Source organism: Myxine glutinosa, chromosome 7 (assembly GCF_964187855.1).
Source record: "Myxine glutinosa chromosome 7, kmMyxGlut1.1, whole genome shotgun sequence".
NCBI classification, from domain to species: Eukaryota; Metazoa; Chordata; class Myxini; order Myxiniformes; family Myxinidae; genus Myxine; species Myxine glutinosa.
The window spans coordinates 18,909,559-18,925,522 of record NC_136267.1 but is presented as its reverse complement, the minus strand read 5'-3'; the positions used below and the strand labels follow the sequence as shown (position 1 = coordinate 18,925,522).

General features: G+C 44.8%; 1 protein-coding gene across 1 annotated transcript in view; it reads left to right on the top strand.

The window, feature by feature from the left end:
• LOC137430711 (uncharacterized) overlaps positions 1 to 15,964 on the top strand; it is a 148,956-nt gene that overhangs the window by 102,590 nt on the left and 30,402 nt on the right. Inside the window, exons 7-8 of the mRNA XM_078781329.1 lie at positions 2,249 to 2,302; positions 4,698 to 4,769. Of these exons, the coding sequence (XP_078637455.1) occupies positions 2,249 to 2,302; positions 4,698 to 4,769 (126 nt within the window). The remainder of the gene's footprint in view (positions 1 to 2,248; positions 2,303 to 4,697; positions 4,770 to 15,964) is intronic.

Here is a 15,964-nt window from a genome sequence, read left to right as displayed (position 1 = left end):
CTGCCAACATATTTCTGCATTTGCCTTTGCAGCTTTTGGCCACTTGCTGTTTTTACCGTCTTCTGTTTGCAAATGAAAAATGAAACAACATTGTGTACTGTATTTGTCAAACTTTTCGCCAAAATCATTAAGAGTTTTATACACTTGAGGTTGACTGTCTGTATTTATTTGCACGACAGGATATTACAAAATTGGCAAGATTAATTGTTGGTGGATCGGAGAACCCGTTTAAACCTTGTAGCTATATTATAGGCCTTGGTCTGAAAAACTTAAGCCCTTTCATTGTTGTTACGCTGATAAGTAATTAAGAAACAAAACACAGACATACGCATTCACTATTTGGACAGTTTTCCTTCCTCTTGTACCTTGTGTGGGGGAATCTACATATTATATGCGCAAAATCTTCCATTCCATGTGCAAGTTTTCCTTTCCTCTATTACTCCCTCTCCACGTATGTAGTATGTAGATGGCCTTTTACAATTCAATGCCAATCATATTCATGTCTCTCACTTATTGACCGCAGCTGTTCAAAAAATATTACATGTGACTGAGAGCACAAACAGAAAGAAAAAGAAAGAAACGTTCTGTTTGCCCACGACCCTCGACTGGGATTAACTGTGATTCTAAACAAAATGGCTGAAACAACAGTGAGGTTGAATGAAGCCTTGGCTGCCACTGTTTTAATGGATCTGTCACCATCTTGTTTGAACAGCGACGTTGGTGAATTGTAATAATAATAATAATGCATTTATTTTATATAGCGCTTTTCAGGGAGCCCAAAGACGCTTTGACAGAGTGCAAAACACAATGCATAGCAAAACATAAAAACAATTGCAAAAAAAGAAGAATCAATAGGGAAATATTCAAAGCAAAAAGGAGGGAGAAGGAGAAGAGATAGTCAGGGGTTAAATGCTGTGGGTTAAATGTTGAATGCAGTGTTGAACAGGTGTTGAACAATTGTGTGCGAACATTTTCATTTCTGCAGGAAATATAAAGCAGATGGTGGGGGAAGTTGATTTTTCCAATACAAAACGACGAAAAGAAAAGGGAACTGGAAAATAATCCGTGAAAGAGGAAACTCAAGCACAAAACAAATAACTCCATAAGGGAAGCTGCGCATGAGAGATCTAACATGTAAAAAATACTTAAACTAATTTATGTTCTGATCATTTTAAAATAAGAATTTGAAAGAATTACACAGGTAATCGATAAATAAACCTGATAAATGTATAATAAACTAGAATGGCACTCGGTAGAGCGCATGCCTCCGCCAGGCTGAACAGTTTATGTTTTCTATCCCACTGATAGGCCGAATCTGGATTGGGACCTGAACCAAAATCGAATCGGCTTATTCTTGTCACCAAACCAACTCGTCCACTAAGTTTTGTTATAATCCATCAACAATTTTTTTAAATATCTTGCTATTTGTCGTTTTTCCCCCAATATCTCAATGGTGAAGAATTACTTTAAAAAAATTTTTAAAACATTCCCGTGTCTAGATCCGGACTCGGATATTCACCATAATGTAATGTATTCTTCTGTGTCACACACCCAACATATCCACCAAGTCTCGTCCGAATCGGTCCATAACTTTTTGAGATATCGTGATATATATCGTTTTGACCCTGTCTCTCAATGGCGAAGAATCATTTTAAAAATATTATCGGATCAAGATACAGATCCGGATCTTCACCAAAATCTAATCTGTTCTTCCGTGTCACACACCCAAGCTCTCCACCAAATTTCGGCCGAATCCGTCCACAACGTTTTGAGATATCCCCCTTCCCATGCCTCCTCCCCTAAGCCCTCTCCCTCCCACACATCTCCCTGCTCTCAAATGTTGTGTTTTTGTGCTTCCCCTTCTCTCCCCATCTTGTCTTCCGCTCCCTCTTTTTATATATTTTGTTTGTCTGGTTTATTTGTTTGTGAAGTAAATGTTAGCTCTTTCACGAGCCTCGATTCAGTATACAAAAAAAAAAAAAAAAAATCCTGTTCACAAACAGACAGACAAGGGTGAAACACACAAATTCCATCCATCTTTGGTGGCGGAGGTAAATTTTGATTATTAAACACATGATGGGGAAATTAATCCGATGAAGAATTTAACAATCAGGAGTGATAAATATAAAGAAATCTGTAATATTTACATCTTCATCTTGATTCATAAAGAAAAGTATTTTGTTTCATTTTTGCTATTCTTACCTTTCTCTACATTTACACCTCGTCATGCATTTCCTCTCACGTTCAGGGCCAACAACGGATGCTCAGCTGATGCAAAGTGCCTGCACCTCCGACTCACCTGGTGAGTGTTTACAAAATCACAGGAAAGTTATTGATCGAAGGAAGAAGCATAATCAAACAAAAAGATTGCTATTTGAATTTCTACTTTGGTGTAAAATACATTGCCTTGCTTGTGTTCTCACCTCCTCTTTTTTACTCTCCAACATTGTCCTCTGTTTCTGTTAATGTCTAATGTGGTTCAAAAAAAAGACGATCCTGCTTCAATTATGTCTCTACCCTTCATTATCTTAAACATTATCATCTCATTATCTTCATGAAGGACATGGGGATCTTTTACGTCCACCAACTAATGTTGGGAGATGGGACGCCCAGGAACGGCACACACATTGATGAATCACCTTGTCTGTGAAACACTCGGATGACAGTTTATAGCTGGGCCGAGATTCAAATCCAGCTCGACAGCTTAGAGGCGAGCATTCGTACCTCGAGGTCATCCTGTCAGCCGAGGTCGTATCTTAACGCACTGTTAATAATCAAAACTGCGATTCCATGTTGTATTTATATGTTTAAAATATATATATCGTTTGGTATCATTAATTTCTTCTTGTCGAATGTTGAGCTTTGCCTGCGTGCGGTGCTTTTAAAAAGCAGCACCGGAAGAAGCCGCAGGAAACAGGAGACGATCGAACGCACAAACACATGGACAGCCACCACACTTTGCATTATATCAAACCAGCAACGGTACCCGCCCCATGGGCGGGGCTTCAATTGGGAGGCCCAAATGAAAAGGAAAAATATCAGAAATTGAAGGCTTTTTTATTTTAAACAATTCATATAAACATCCGTTGAATCATATCACACGCAAATCATCAAAATATAAACAGTACATGGCGCCCATTTTGAAAAAAGATTGAATTCTGCAAAACGAAAGCGGCCGCTACATGTCTTTCTCAGTCACACGTTTATGTGTGAAGAGTGCGCGCCGAATCTGTAACAAGGAAGCGGCCGCTACACCTGTTTCTCAGTCGCTTTGCACACGCTGCCATGTTATTTTGGAGCCGCACGTTTATATAGGAAGAGTTCGTCAGGAGTCGATCTACTCTCTCCTGGTACGTAGAATAAACAGTATTTGTAGAATTTCAACAAAAGCCACATCACTGTTCATGTCGGTAAATATTATTCCATCGTGTTTGGAAAAACTGGAAAATTGGAAAACTTGGAAAAACAATATCTCCTATTTTACTCCCAGGGGTCCCAGGAATATCCACCCAAAATATCGTTGCGATCCGTTTTTTTGCGGTACCTTCAAACGGACGGACGGACATTTGCTGAATTGCAGTTTTTGTTTTTTTTTGGTTTTTTGTTTTTTTTTGTATACAAGATCGAGGCTCGTGAAAGAGCTAACATTAATCACACAAAAAGACAAACCGACACACAAAACACAAAAAACAAGGGGAGCAGCAGACAAGATGGGGAGAGAGGGGGAAGGACACAAAAGAGAGGGGGAAGAGGGGGAAGGACACAAACACAACATTTGAGAGCAGGGACATCGGGAGGACTTGGGGGGAGGTGGGAGAGGATTAAAACATATGAACACTGCAAGGACTCTGGGGTGAATTACCGGGGGTAGAAAAGATCAAGGTTTTCGATGGGGGACGATAAGAGATGGTGGTGAACAGCTGTTTTAAAGACCTGGAGGGAGGAGTGGGATTGAAGGGAGTGGGGGAGTTTGTTCCAGAGGCGGGAGAAAAGGGGAATGAAAGAGTGAAGGTGAGCAGAGAGCCTAGACTTTGGCAGTTTAACCATAAGAGGGTTGCAGGCAGATCTTGTGCGACCTGAAGGAATATTGGGGGGACAGAGCACAGAGAGAGCTGGGGGAGCAAGGCCGGAGAGGAGTCGGTAGAAGACAGAAAGACCACCAACCTGCCTGCGGTGAGTGAGTGAAAGGCCCTCGGCGTTGACTACATCGCAGGAGATGGATGTGGCGGAAATAACTCCACCTGTGGTGGTAGCCGGTATTACATGTCACTTTCCTTTATCTTATGACATGGTCTAACATTTTCTTTCAAAAATGACGAAAATTATAAAGCCATTCCCAAGAATGTTCTGCAGCAAATTGACCACTGAAGGTGGACTGAGAAGGATGGGGAGGAGTGCCCGTGGGTGTGAGTAAATGGCGATCTTGTTGAAGTTCAAAGAAGTTTATATCTTCTGCTCAAAAATAACTTCACATACTTAGTCAGATCGGCTAGTTATGATATAAAGGATTTCTCAAAATCAGGTACATGCCACCTGAATATTCGGTACTTGTTTTCAGGTAAAATTTGTTGTGAAGTCTTTGTTTTCAGGTAAAATTTGTTGTTAAAGTGAATCTTTCCATGTTGGTGTTTTCACATAAAATATCACTGTCGGATAATGGTTTAAAGATAATTGCCCACATGTTTTGGTTCCCACAGAAGACAACGTTGAATACGCTGCCGTGGTGCCTAAACACTGCAGACCGGCAGAAGCAGCACAATCGGAATATGGTAAAATGAGGTGTTGGTTGTTTTGTAGTTTGCCTGTTTCTCCACCACCCTACTGGTAGTATCTTCCTGAGCAGACATTTTGTCTTAAAAAAGGCAATTTTTAATAGAGTTGTCGTCGTACTCCGTTTGTTAAAGTGTTTTTGATGGTGAATTTTCGGGGGTCGCTCCCAAGTGTTTTATTTTTATGGTTTCGTGCCATTCTACATCCATCTTCCTCTGTAAGCATTTTTAGCTCATCTGGACTTTAGTCTGGTGAGCTTGTGCGATCAAGCAGTGTCCATAGGTAAGTAGGTAAGTAGGTAAGTAAGTAAGTAAGTGAGTCAGTGAGTGAGTGAGTGAGCGAGTCGGTGAGTGAGTCCGTAAACACTTCAGTCATTATCACTTGAACCAAACACACGATTTTGATAAAGCCTAGCCACAAGCTTCATATATGATATCTAAAGCCGCTGTCACACTTTGACGATTTAGCCAGCGTATGCCGACGTATGAAAAATTTGGCTACGTTAAGAGCACGCTGAAGCACGCTGGCATACGTCGTAGTACGCCGAGCTCATCGACAAATTTCGTGCATGCACAAAATTTGTCGACGTATGCCAGCGTATGACTCACACCAGCACTCAATTTTGATACGTCGGCATACGCTGGCTAAATCGTCAAGGTGTGACAGGGGCTTAACGAAGATGTATTGACCGTATCAAAATCTGCGCTCATTAAGCGGGTCTATGGAGGCTCCCCAAAAAATAGGTATTTGCTCTCTTCTCCAAAACTACACACACGGTTTTGATGAAACTTGCCCACAACCTTCATCACCCGTGGTGTACCAAAGTTTGTTCACGGCATTAAAAAATATCAGGGTGTGAGATGATCGGTGGCCGTTTGAGTGACTGTTGCTCCTGATCCAGGTGAGCTTCAGGACCTGCGGTCCTATTTTTACCTGCGCCACCACGTGTGGATGGAGGTTATGTTTCCACCCCTGTTTGTCTGCCCGTTTTTCTGTCCGTTTGTGTACAAGATATCTCAAAACGTTGTGGACGGATTTGGACGAAACTTGGTGGAGAGGTTGTGTGTGAAAAGGAAGAATCGATTCAATTTTGGTGAAGATCCGGATCCATATCCAGCTAGTAGAATTTTTAAGTGATTCTTCACTATTGAGTGATATGGGCAAAAATTATATAGAGCTGGATATCTCCAAAAGTTGTGGACTGATTTGGACGACACTTGTTGGGCAGGTTGTGTGTGTGACAAGGAAGAATCGATTCAAATTTGGTGAAGATCTGGATCCATATCCAGCGAGTAGAATTTTTAAGTGATTCTTCACTATTGAGTGATATGGCCAAAAATTATATATAGCTGGATATCTCCAAAAGTTGTGGACTGATTTGGACGAAACTTGTTGGGCAGGTTGTGTGTGTGACAAGTAAGAATCGATTCAAATTTGGTGAAGATCCGGATCCATATCCAGCGAGTAGAATTTTAAAGTGATTCTTCACTATTGAGTGATATGGCCAAAAATTATATATAGCTGGATATCTCCAAAAGTTGTGGACTGATTTGGACGAAACTTGTTGGGCAGGTTGTGTGTGTGACAAGGAAGAATCGATTCAAATTTGGTGAAGATCTGGATCCATATCCAGCGAGTATAATTTTTAAGTGATTCTTCACTATTGAGTGATATGGCCAAAAATTATATATAGCTGGATATCTCCAAAAGTTGTGGACTGATTTGGACGACACTTGTTGGGCAGGTTGTGTGTGTGACGAGGAAGAATCGATTCAAATTTGGTGAAGATCTGGATCCATATCCAGCGAGTAGAATTTTAAAGTAATTCTTCACTATTGAGTGATATGGCCAAAAATTATATATAGCTGGATATCTCCAAAAGTTGTGGACTGATTTGGACGAAACTTGTTGGGCAGGTTGTGTGTGTGACAAGGAAGAATCGATTCAATTTTGGTGAAGATCCGGATCCATATCCAGCTAGTAGAATTTTTAAGTGATTCTTCACTATTGAGTGATATGGGCAAAAATTATATATAGCTGGATATCTCCAAAAAGTTGGGAACGGATTTGGACGAAATTTGGTGGACTAGTTGTGTGTGTGAAAAGGACTAATCGTTTCGATTTTGGTGAAGATCTGAATATGGATTCGGATACAAGCATCATTTCATTTTTTAAATGTGATTCTTCACCATTGGCAGATTGGGCTTGAACCAACACATAGCAGGATATCTCCAAAAGCTGTGGACTGATTTGGACGAAACTTGTTGGGCAGGTTGTGTGTGTGACAAGGAAGAATCGATTCAAATTTGGTGAAGATCCGGATCCATATCCAGCTAGTAGAATTTTAAAGTGATTCTTCACTATTGAGTGATATGGGCAAAAATTATATATAGCAGGATATCTCAAAAAGTTGTGGACTGATTTGGACGAAACTTGTTGGACAGGTTGTGTGTGAGACAAGGAAGAATCGATTCAAATTTGGTGAAGATCTGGATCCATATCCAGCGAGTAGAATTTTTAAGTGATTCTTCACTATTGAGTGATATGGCCAAAAATTATATAGAGCTGGATATCTCCAAAAGTTGTGGACTGATTTGGACGAAACTTGTTGGGCAGGTTGTGTGTGTGACAAGGAAGAATCGATTCAAATTTGGTGAAGATCTGGATCCATATCCAGCGAGTAGAATTTTTAAGTGATTCTTCACTATTGAGTGATATGGCCAAAAATTATATAGAGCTGGATATCTCCAAAAGTTGTGGACTGATTTGGACGAAACTTGTTGGGCAGGTTGTGTGTGTGACAAGGAAGAATCGATTCAAATTTGGTGAAGATCTGGATCCATATCCAGCGAGTAGAATTTTTAAGTGATTCTTCACTATTGAGTGATATGGCCAAAAATTATATAGAGCTGGATATCTCCAAAAGTTGTGGACTGATTTGGACGAAACTTGTTGGGCAGGTTGTGTGTGTGACAAGTAAGAATCGATTCAAATTTGGTGAAGATCCGGATCCATATCCAGCGAGTAGAATTTTTAAGTGATTCTTCACTATTGAGTCCCTGGTGTTGGGCTAGCGGCTAGGGTGCCGGCTTAGGATCCTAGGATCCTGGGTTAGAATCTCGGTCGATCGCCGAATTAATGCCAGGGGGGTTGACTCAGCCTGTCATCCTTCCGAGGTCGGCAAATTGAGTACCAGTTCACTGGTAATTCCCTGTTTGTCGTTAAAGGCGGCAAAAAGGGTTGGCGTCAGGAAGGGCATCCGGCCGTAAAACATTGCTTCAAAAAGGGGACCAAAAAACAACAACTACCACGGTCCCCGAAAAGGCCAACCCCCGCTTTGCGGGGAAAAATGGCCTCTAAACGGTGGTTTCTTCACTATTGAGTGATATGGGCAAAAATTATATATAGCAGGATATCTCCAAAAAGTTGGGAACGGATTTGGACCAAACTTGGTGGACCAGTTGTGTGTGTGAAAAGGACTAATCGTTCCGATTTTGGTGAAGATCTGAATATGGATTCGGATGCAAGAATTTTTTTTTTTTTAAGTGATTCTTCACCATTTCGAGATCGGGTGAAAAGCGATATATAACATGGTATTTTAAAAAGTTATGGACGAGTTATGAATAAACTTGGTGGATGAGTTGGTCAGGTGACAAGAACAAGCTGATTCGATTTTGGTTCAGGTCCGAATCCAGATCCGGTTTATCAGTGGGATACAAAAGGTAATCTATTCACCAGGTGGAGGTATGCGCTCTACTGAGTGCCGTTCTAGTTACCCTCGCCTGAGGAGGGTATTGCATTTTAGTCCGTTTGTTTGTCTGTTTGTTTGTCCGCACAGAATTTTTTATGATAATTATGATGTCATGGGTGACGTGATTCGGCCGCCATCTTGGAAAAACCGAAAAAATTTGCACCTCTATATCTCCGAAAACGCTGAATAGAAAAAATGGACACATGGCTCATTGTAAAGAACTCTCCATGGGGAATAAAATATGTTAATGATGATGTCATAGGTGCCTCCGTTTTGACGTCATAATTCGACAAGTACAAAACTTCATCCTATCAAGATGAAATTTCTTGAGCATAATCTAGCAATAAATTGGTGGAGAAAAAAGAAAAGAATGATGACGTCATCGGTCACGTGGTTCGGCCGCCATATGTTTTTTTACCACAAAGGCCTTAAAAACCACTGAAAATACATCCTGACGAGGGTTTGCAATCTCTGATTGCTCTTTCTTGTTCTTCCTGCAATGTGCATCCTGAACCTACTTCTTCATTCTTGATACATGTTATGTCGTTTTTGCTTTTTTTTCCCCCTGTTCACGTGATGTTAGTTTTGTGGCTGAAAGACTGTGCATGCATTTTATTGTGGGAATACCACATGTGGGTTGAATCACCTTTCTCTGCATCAATATTTTCCAATTACTCTTTCAATAATTTTAGGTAAGTGAAACAACCTTGGAGGAAGGACCAGAAAAGAGTTTGTACTTTTTTTATTGCTACAAATCATGAATACAGAAATGTAATGACATTCCGACGAGGCAAAATCTCTCTTTTAATGCTTACAGCCAGTGAGGATGCTATCATTACCATCACCAGCAAAGGTGGGCAGAGGTTACGTTTTTGCCTCTCTGTCTGTTTGTGAACATATCTCAAAAAGTTCTGGCCGGATTTGGACAAAACGTGGTTGAAAGGTTGGGTGTGTGACAAGGACGAAATTTTTCGATTGTGGGGAAGATACAGATCCAGATCCAGATACGAGAACATTTAGTTTTTTCCAAAAGTGATTCTTCACCATTGAGAGATGGGACAAAAACAATATGTCGCACGATATCTCAAAAGTTATGGATGGCTTGGAACAAAAAACATGGTGGACAAGTTGGTGTGTGATAAGGACAAATTGATTCATTTTTTGTGAAGATCTGAATCCAGATCCAGATACGAGAAGTTTTGAATGTTTTATGTGATTCTTCACGATTGAGAGATGGGGCCAAAAACGATAGACAGTATAGCACGGTATCTCAAAGTTGTGGACGGATTATGACAAAACTTAGTGGCCAAGTTGGTTTGGTGATAAGAACAAGCCGATTAGATATTGGTTCAGGTCCGAATCCAGATCCAGCCTATCAGTGGGATACAAAACATAAACTCTTCAGGTTGGTGGAGTTATGTGCTCTACCAAGTGCTGGTCTAGTTTCCTTCTGTTTTGGCCTTGTGGAGGAGCTTGCAAATATTTGTTAAAGGTGGGTGCATTGGGGCAACCGCTCTAATAACTATTCTTCCCCTTTTATATTGTTGCGGATATGAGGACTGTATATATTTTTTTTTATTGTGTGCTGTATGATTATTATTATTGTTGTTGTGCTGTGCCTCCTGCCTCCGGAGCTGTGTAACATCAAAAGGGCGTCCCATAGTCCACAAGCATACACGTCAGCCAATCATAGGATATTCATGTTCGATAGTTATATCTTATTCTGTGTTTTAAGATAAGGCTGTGTCTCCCATTAATTGAAATACTCCATTGCACCAGTGAGAGAGAATAGATCCCCTTCCATTCCCATCCCCAAAAATCCCCATTTCCTTCACATCCCCCCTTTCGTGATTGCCGACCCTCGATTGCCATATTACATCCCCTCTCGTCATTGCTGAGCCTCGATTCCCAATCACCTCCCCTCCAATAACCGCCATTGACCACGAGGCTCGAGTCAGGGAAGAAAGGCGTGTCTCCACCTCGTCAGAGGAGGGGAGGGGCGCGCCCGCCCGTCGTCGTCCGGGGCGGAGCCCAAGGGTCGTGCGACCAGCCAGGGCCGAGGTGAGCGCCCCGATGGGCGTGTCCAAAGCGCCGGGGGCGTGATCGCTGGGGGCGCTATAAAAGGGCGCAACCGGAAGTGGAGGAGAGAAGAAGAAAGAGAGATGCACTCTGGGTTGGAAAAAGAAGGGTTGTGAAGAGAGGAGGAGTTGGTTGCAAGGAGTTGGTCACAGTCGGTTGCCAGAGAGAGGAGTCGGTGGTGAGAAGTGAGAGAAGAAGAAAGAGAGATGCACTCTGGGTTGGAAAAAGAAGGGTTGTGAAGAGAGGAGGAGTTGGTTGCAAGGAGTTGGTCACAGTCGGTTGCCAGAGAGAGGAGTCGGTGGTGAGGAGTGAGAGAAGCAAGAAAGAGTTGAGGGTTGAGGGTTGAGGGACCAGACCAGTGAGACAAGTCCTGGGAACGCAGCGGACGGAGGCCGCCGCAGCCGCGCCACCCCACCGCCAAAGGGGGCCTGAACGGCGGTTCGGAGCAGGGCCGAAACGGAACGGCGGCTGCTGAACGCGCCGGTTGTGCTGCAAGACCCCCCCTTGGACCTTTCCTCTCCCGCCAGCCATCCACCTTCTGCCATCCCTGGCATTCCCCGTGTGAGTCGTCTTTGTTTGTTCTGTCCTGGGTAATAAGTTAAGTCTGTAGATAAGCTAAATTTGCACTGTGTCACCTGCGTCTTGTACTTGTAAATAAACTGAATTGCTTTTTGTTGCTTGTGTGTAAATAGTAGGAATAAATGTGGTAGTATTTCAAACCTTTTTTTGTCTCCGTTTTCCTCTTGCATTGCGTCGCTTTTGTCTTTTCCCTCATTGAGCAGCTAGGGTGCGATACAACCAACGTTCGGGTGGAATCGGGTGAGTTTTGTTAGGTCGCGGTCTTACACCACCGCTCGGTCTATAACATCCTAACCGCGATCTATAACAATTGGTTGTCAGGAGTTGGATTCGAACCTGGGACTAAATTTATTTAGCCCAAATTTTGGAACACCAATTGTACTATTAGTATAACAATTGGTGTCGGGGAGTGAGATCGACCCGGAGCGCGTTTCACGCGCTCAAAATTATAAAGTACGAAATTTGTTTTGTTTTAAAGGAAGAGCCCGAATTTTGAAATCGCGCCATGGCTGTCCAAGGCGACGGGATGCCGGTGGGAGAGATAGAGGGGTTAGAAGTAACCCAGGACTTCGGGGAAGAAAGGGAGGAGGAAAATGGCAATGTGGTTGCGGGAATTTCAGGTGCACAAAATGGCGCTCTAGCGCACGTGATTACAGCGGCGCCACATTTAGCCACGCCCATGGTCGCGGTAGTCGAACCGGAGATGCCAATGGATTTGAACCTTTTTTTTATACAAATGAAGGCCCTTATGGCCCAGAATAGTGAGCGATTGGAGGGCCGGATGGATGCTCAGAGTGAGCAATTGGGGGTAATGGGGAACCGGATGGATGCTCAGAGTGAGCAATTGGGGGTAATGGGAAACCAAATGGGGGTAATGAGGGACGAAGCGAGGGGTACCGGTGAGAAGTTAGACAATAATTTTGAGGGGTTAGACAACGGGATAAAAGAGGTGAAACATGGGTTAACGGGGGTGGAAAATAGAATGGCTGCCCAGGAGAATCAGTTAGAGGGGATGAAACATGGGTTAACGGGGGTGGAAAATAGAATGGCTGCCCAGGAGAATCAGTTAGAGGGGGTGAAAAATGGGTTAATGGGGTTAGAAAATAGGATGGAGGACAAATTGCGGGAAATAGGGGAACAATCCGCCCGGGAAATCGAACAGATGGGGAACCAGATGGAGGAAATACGACGAGGGGTGAGTGAGGAGGTCTCGGGGCTACGCGAGGAGGTAAAGCGAGGCGAAAAGCGTATAGAGAAAGAAGTGAGGAATAATACGGCTAAGTTACAAGGGGGAATAGAAGATCTGACGGAGGAGGTGGAGCAGCTGACAGAGGGACAAACTAAGTTAGTGGAGCAGGTTCAAAAGAACACTGTGGTACTAGGAGGGTTAAAGGCGACACAAAAAGAAATTAAAAACGAATTAATAGCGACGCAGAGGCAATGTCAGATGGTACGGGAGGAACTGACAATGAGGGTGGAAGAGGTGACAGAAGCAATGGAGACGAAGGACCGGGAGGTAAGGACGCACGTAGAAACGGTCACGGTAGCCTTAGAGGACGAACTTGAGGAGACGCACCGAGAAATAAAAGAGGTTAAACAAAAATTAGAGGAAGTGGGAGAAGAGGTGAGTGAAATTAAAAAGAGACGGAGGGAAACTAAGAGGGAGATAAAGGAGGAAGTCATGGAATATGTACAAGGTCTGTGTTCAAATCATGATGAAGTGCTCACTAACCAAATAAAGAGTTTGCAGGTGGCAAAGGAGGGGCGGAGACGAAGTACGGAGGTGAGTGGCAATGTATATGATGTGAGGAAAGCTTCAGTCGGCTTGGGGATTGGTTTGGATCCGGGTGTTCGTGAAAGGCCGTTGGTGAAGTGTGCGACAGGTCAGGTGTGCGAAAAAAGAGGTGTGCGAGAATGTCCGACCATGGGGTGTGTGAGGAAAAAGTGCACGCCGAGGAGTGAGTGTGCCGTCAGGAGTGAGCCGGTCGTAGCGCGTGTGCGAGGGAGCACAGGGAAGCGCGGTGTGGTGAGTGTTACGGAGGAAGTAACGAAAAAGTGTGCGCGAGAGGATGCGCGAGAAAGGTGTGTAACGGACGGGTGCATAAGGAAAGAGTGTGCCGTCGAAAGTAAGGGTGAGTGCGCGACCGAGAGTGGAGGTGAGAGTAGTGAGAGTGAAACGGAGCGTGAGTTGGTTATAACAGGTGAGCGAGGATGTACACCTGGGATGGAAGGATGCACACCTGGAATGGTAGAGCGTGTGTGGGAAGGCACATTTGAGTTGGTAGTGAGGCACGTGGTTGGGTGTGCGAATGAGAGCACACCTGTGATTGTCACAGAGGAGGTGACCGAGGAGGGGGCGCGAAGCAGTGTATTGGTGAGGTGTGCGAGCAACGAATGTGTGCCAAAGTGTTCGGTGGTCAGGTGTGTGACCAAGGCTGTGAGTGGAATGGGTGTACCTGGGTGTGTAAGGAAAGGTACGAGGAGCATGGGCACAGCTGGATGTGTGAGCAAGGAACGGGCTGCGGGGTGTAAGCGTCCAGGTGAAGCATCGACGTTAGACGGGGTAGAGTTTAGAACGACTTATAGCCGAATCGGGCCCTCGGTGCGTGCTGGGCCTCGCTTTGAACGGCCGCGGCCGGGCTCCACTAGGCGGAGCGGGCGGCTGGATAGGAAGGGTCGCTATGGCGACCACGTTTTGTTGAGACGTGCCGGCAGGTCGAGATCGGGACATTGGATGGCTCCACGCCGAGGTGGTGCGTGGGATCTCGGCCCGGGTAAGCCTCCGTCCCTGCCCCGAATGCGGGACGTATCCAGCCGCTGGCACAAAACGACCCGCGTTCATTGCTCGGCTGTACGAAGCCGGGCTGTAGATGTGAATTGGCGCACCGAGAGGACCTAATAAGTAGACGGGTGATGGTGATAGTGATAGTAGTGATTTGATACAAAATTTAGAAAAGTGAATAGAATTGGCAGTAAATGGAAAATTTTTAAATTGTTGGATTTGAACGAGCGAAATTGGTAGTGAGAGACCCCCGATGTGGTGGGATGGCAAATCCACCATCCCTCACAGGTGGGGGCAAATGCGCAATAGTTTATGGGGTGGCTATGACAGCCGAGCCAGGGAGGGCTTGGATAATGATAGGGATCTAGAAGAGATTGACATTAGGTAACGTTAAGTTTAGTTAGTGACTGATACCTGTAGTGGGGACGCAGGTAGTTTAGTGTGGATGATAATGACGTGGGAGCGCAATAGTTTAAAGGGACGACTGGGAAGCGCAAGTTTCAGAGGGGAGTAGTTAGCTGAGATGATGCCGTGCGTGTGAGGATTGAACAGGTGAGAATGGAACAGGTGTGATTGCACAGGTGTGCAACTGAACAGGTGTGTGGAGCAGTGTATGAGTGAGTGATGGTGATGTGTGTTGCGTTGACCAACTGGTCCAGAAAGAGGAGGAGGGTGCAGGTGGCACCAGGTGAGATTGCACAGGTGTGCAACGACAGGTGAATGGAGGACAGGTGTATGGAATAAATGGTATGGAGTATTGGCCAATGGATGGTCGTGGAGTGAGAATGGTGGAAATTGTGGAGTGGAGTGGATGGTGCGAAGGTGTGAATGGGGGAAGAGTGGACCCCCCATCACGGATACCCGGGGCGGGTAGTGTAAGTGTTAGGTAGAGGGTACAGGTAAATTGTGGTTTGGATATTGGCATCTGTGGTGCGAGGTGAAAGAATGGTATTTGGATGGGTGCATTAGTGTTGTGGAAATGGCTGGGCGTGTAGCCTGTTAGTGTGTGTAGTTGGTTTGGGCACTCCACCACTGTAAGGATGTCGGCCAGGTGAGGCCGCAGGTGGGCTCTGGGAGCCGGTAGTAGTTGTGTGAATGGGGCCCGAGGATCCGGAGGACGGACCCGGGTAGCCCAGTGCCAGAGGGCACCATGGGGTGACAGAGCCAGGAGAGGGGCTATCCCCAGGTAGTTAGGTTAGGGTGAGGAGCTAGGTAAGCTCGGGTGGCAACTACAGTGGTGGAGGTGTGCAGGTGGGTAGACCTGTTGGGAGAGCTACACGTCGCGGCCCAGAAATTGTGCGAGGGCACCGGGAGCTGAATCGGGGGAGTGAGACCCCAAATTGAGAAGCACCACAGTTTGGTCAATGGGGATTGGTTGTTAGAACCCATAGTGTAAGTGGCCAATGGATTGGCAGGGGAAAGACCCCGGGTAGTGTAAAGTGTGTTAAAGTCATTTAGAAAGTAGTTAGGATGAAGTCTCCTCGCACCATCTGCATCCACTCACCTGAGGTGACAGGAACTCCACACCATGCCATGTTTTATTATTTTTTATTGGGCAAATGTTTGGAATGTGAGACGCATCATGACGTGGGTGTGACATTGTGCTTTGATGTTCCATCTCTGCCTCCTTATGAGGATTGATGATGAATTGATGATGGCAAATTTTGAAGTAGAGGGATTGTGGAGACGAATTTGATATAGGGGAAATATGGGGAAGACGTGACAGTAGTGACGAATTGGTAATGTGTAGGTTTTGTACATATGGGGTAAGGGCAAGGGTGGGCTAGGTAACAGGGGGGTGACGTACGGTAGGGACGAGCTTTCTCACTTCGCCCTCCGTACGCATTTCGCCTTGCATTGCCTTTTTGATGTGTACCCTTGAGACCTTACCCCTCGCTCATTTGTCTTGTCCCCCCTTTTGTCTCCCACATGACCTGTGCGCCGTTGGGCGCCGAGGGGAGCGTGCGTGGGTCGGCCATTGTGCGCCCGAAATTCCCAGAACC